At 38.4% G+C, this 3,230-nt stretch overlaps 1 protein-coding gene across 1 annotated transcript; it reads left to right on the top strand.

The window, feature by feature from the left end:
* The first annotated feature begins 1,026 nt into the window (after window positions 1-1,026).
* LOC138756756 (probable G-protein coupled receptor 139) lies at window positions 1,027-1,911 on the top strand. The gene has a single exon (XM_069923141.1). The coding sequence runs from the start codon at window positions 1,027-1,029 to the stop codon at window positions 1,909-1,911; it is 885 nt and encodes a 294-aa protein (XP_069779242.1).
* The last annotated feature ends 1,319 nt before the right edge of the window (window positions 1,912-3,230 follow it).

Genomic DNA, 3,230 nt, shown 5'->3' with positions numbered 1-3,230 from the left:
TTGCTTTCATGAATATTTTTGTTAAATATTTTAGACATATCTGTCTTTCAAATAAAGAGTGCATAGCTCAGTTCTGTGGAAGGTACACTCGTTTGAAACTTAAACAGGGTTCTCTTTCGCAAGCTGTGCAGTTCTACCATTTTTTGTTTGGAACAATTCAGCAATTGGTGTTTAATTATCACATCATTCAGTTTCGTCACCTCAATGCAAATGAAAGGATTCGGGTGCTGCCCCAGCCATGGCCGAAGTTTACCCAATTCCCCATAAATAGTTCAGTATCTCACAGAGCCACATTTGGCACGGTGGCCCGAACTCATTTCCATTTCTTCTCTAACATCCTCTGAATATCTGGCTCCGAGGGCAGACACGCGAATATCAAGGTAATGATTGGTTTGTGCCTGCACACATGAATTTTTAGACATGCCCTTCAAGGAATCCCATTGGTGGTGAATCTGATGTAGACTGAGTAGTGGTTCACCCTTTCCTACCACTTTATTGCTGTTCTACATCTGATGTCGGATTGGTGGGGCCTTTTACTAAGATTCCCCAGGTTGGCATTGAACATACGCCTCCACCATAACATTTTTAGAGAATTTCCTTTTATTTTCAGCTTTATTGAAATAACATGGCGATGTTCTACGCATCGTGTATTCTTATTTGGTATATTAAAATTGAGTATTATCGGTTTCGATGTTGTAAATACAAACTTTAATTTTAATGTCAATGCAATACCATTGCTAATGAGAAAAGATGAAAATGTTCAACGAGCTTTGCCGTCTGTCAATTCGTGTGATTTGAAACACGCCGTATCCAGGTGCACCCTGTAGTGCACCTCATACTGCAAAACCCGCTGTCTGGGAATGGAGGGCCGATATCTTCAACAATTCACTTCAGGTGATGGAACGTGAAAGCAGGTTCGAACCACTTTGCCGCTCGTTTTATTTTAGACATGTCGACCAAATGTACTTGATAAAGTTGGACATATACAGGAATAGTTATTATTATTTCGTACTTACAGTTAATACAATGGCGATTGTGATCCTATCCCGTGGAAAAAGTGGTCTCTCCAAATGTGTATCTCACTACCTGGTGGCCATGGCGTCCGCGGACCTCATTGTGGTTTTTACCGCTGTTATTGGCGAGGAGATTAACAATATGTATTTGTTTGCTAATTTCCTGCTTATCACTCCGGTCTGCGCAGTGACAGTTGTTCTGAGGGTTGCAGCAATGGACTGCTCGGTTTGGTTCACGGTTGCGTTCACGTTTGATCGATTCATCGCCATCTGCTGCCAGAAGGTTCGAGAAAGATATTGCACTCAGAGAACAGCGAGGTTGGTCATAGTTGCAGTGGGGACATTGAGCTGTGGGAAGGCAATTCCTGTTTTCTTCACAGTGGAGCCTCACGCTATACTTGACCATGTCCCGTGGCGCTGTGTCGCCACACCTGAATATTTAACATCATCCGGATGGAAAGCATACGAGTATATAGACAGTATAATTACTCCATTGTTACCGATCATTTTAATGCTGTTGTTCAATTGTTCCACAATCAGACACATTATAGCGGCAAATAAGGTCCGTCGGGGGCTCCGGTGCACCAGTGAGAACCAGAAGGACCCAGAGATGGAGAACCGGAAAAAGTCAATGATTTTGTTGTTCGCCATATCAGCTAATTTCATTTTATTGTGGATTTTCTATGTGGTACATTCCTTAATCTGGCAAACCCAAAACTATACGTACACAGATAAATATTTGAACACCCCAGTATATATCGCCCAACAAGTTTCGTTTATGTTGCGGCTTCTCAGCGTCTGCACCAACACTTGTATTTATGTATTGACTCAGAGGAAATTCAGAGAGGAAATGGCAAAAGGAGTGAAATATATATTCTGTTTAACTCCAAAAAATTGAACAATGTTCACATTAACTGCGGCTAACCCAATTCTAGTCCCTTTTCTTAGCATATATTTAATTAACCCATTTCTTCACAGTAGTTAATTAACACATCACACTATAAACAGCTTTGTATCTTTCGTGCTCTCTTTAAGAGAATTTCATAGCTGAATACCTGTCAGAGATCTGTTCTGCACAAACTGACTTCGATATCTCTGGTTGTTTCCAATACATTCCTGGGCTTCCTGTCAATTTTTGGGCTAGTAGCTTCATTGCAATCTCTCTCCTAGGTTACAGGTGCCCTGGAAAACCATCAGCATGTTTCAAACTACGTTATAAAAGAAAGACGTAGCTGAGGCTTCTAGAATTTCCTCTGGCTTTCTTGTTAAAGCTTACATGCTTTTTGATTTTAACAAATTGAGTTCTTTCAGCCGTTCGTTCCATCAAATGAAATTCACAATTTTGTGGCTTACCTTTGAATTAATATTGTGTAATAACACTTTCCAATTATTCCCAATTTCAAAACATGTCACCTTCACAGAAACGTAAGCAATGTTACTCCTTTTAAAAATAGTTTATTCAACGTTTAAAATCACATAACATAGTACTAGTTACTACATTTTAATATAAAAAATTGTGATTAGTCATATATATATAAATATATATACACACACACACACACACACACACACACACACACACACACACAACCACCCCACTAATATCCTTGCTCCTCCCTTCCCCACCTACAAGGAAAAAAAACATCATCTACTTAAAGCAAGTTTATTTATGGATACAGGAGCGGTGGCACCCATCGAAGCGGACCAAGAAATCAAGTTTTCAAATAAGGGCTCCAAACTTTAGGAACGAAAAAAATATTTTTTCACTTAAATTGTGTGTAATATTTTCTAAATGAATGCAGGTTTTTATTACATTGTGCTTCATTGTAATTTCTCTCATAAGTTACATGTGACCAGGCAAAACATCAACACATTTCAAACTGTGCAATAACAGACAGACATAGCTGAGGCTTCTAGAATTTTCTATGCCTTTCTTGTTAAAGCTTACATGCTGTTCGAATTTTAAGAAATTGAGTTCTTTCAGTATTTCTTTCAAAGTTCACAATTTTATTACTTATCTTTAAATAAATATTGTACTTGACACTTTCCAAGTTCTAATAATTCACAATTTCTAAACGTCTTCACTGAAACAAAAGCAGTGATAATCTGACTTACAATCTTATCACTCCAATAAAGCACACTTCGTAGTTGCAGCTTATGTAGCCTTTAAATTGTTGATATGAACCATTTTGCCTAACTTTGCATCTATTTTCATAA

This window comes from Narcine bancroftii, chromosome 3, assembly GCF_036971445.1.
Source record: "Narcine bancroftii isolate sNarBan1 chromosome 3, sNarBan1.hap1, whole genome shotgun sequence".
NCBI classification, from domain to species: domain Eukaryota; kingdom Metazoa; phylum Chordata; class Chondrichthyes; order Torpediniformes; family Narcinidae; genus Narcine; species Narcine bancroftii.
This window is presented reverse-complemented; position numbering and strand designations above follow the sequence as displayed.

Excerpts from the sequence above, each read along its gene's own strand:
- LOC138756756 (XM_069923141.1), top strand. The coding sequence starts at position 1,027 with ATGGCGATTGTGATCCTATCCCGTGGAAAAAGTGGTCTCTCCAAATGT.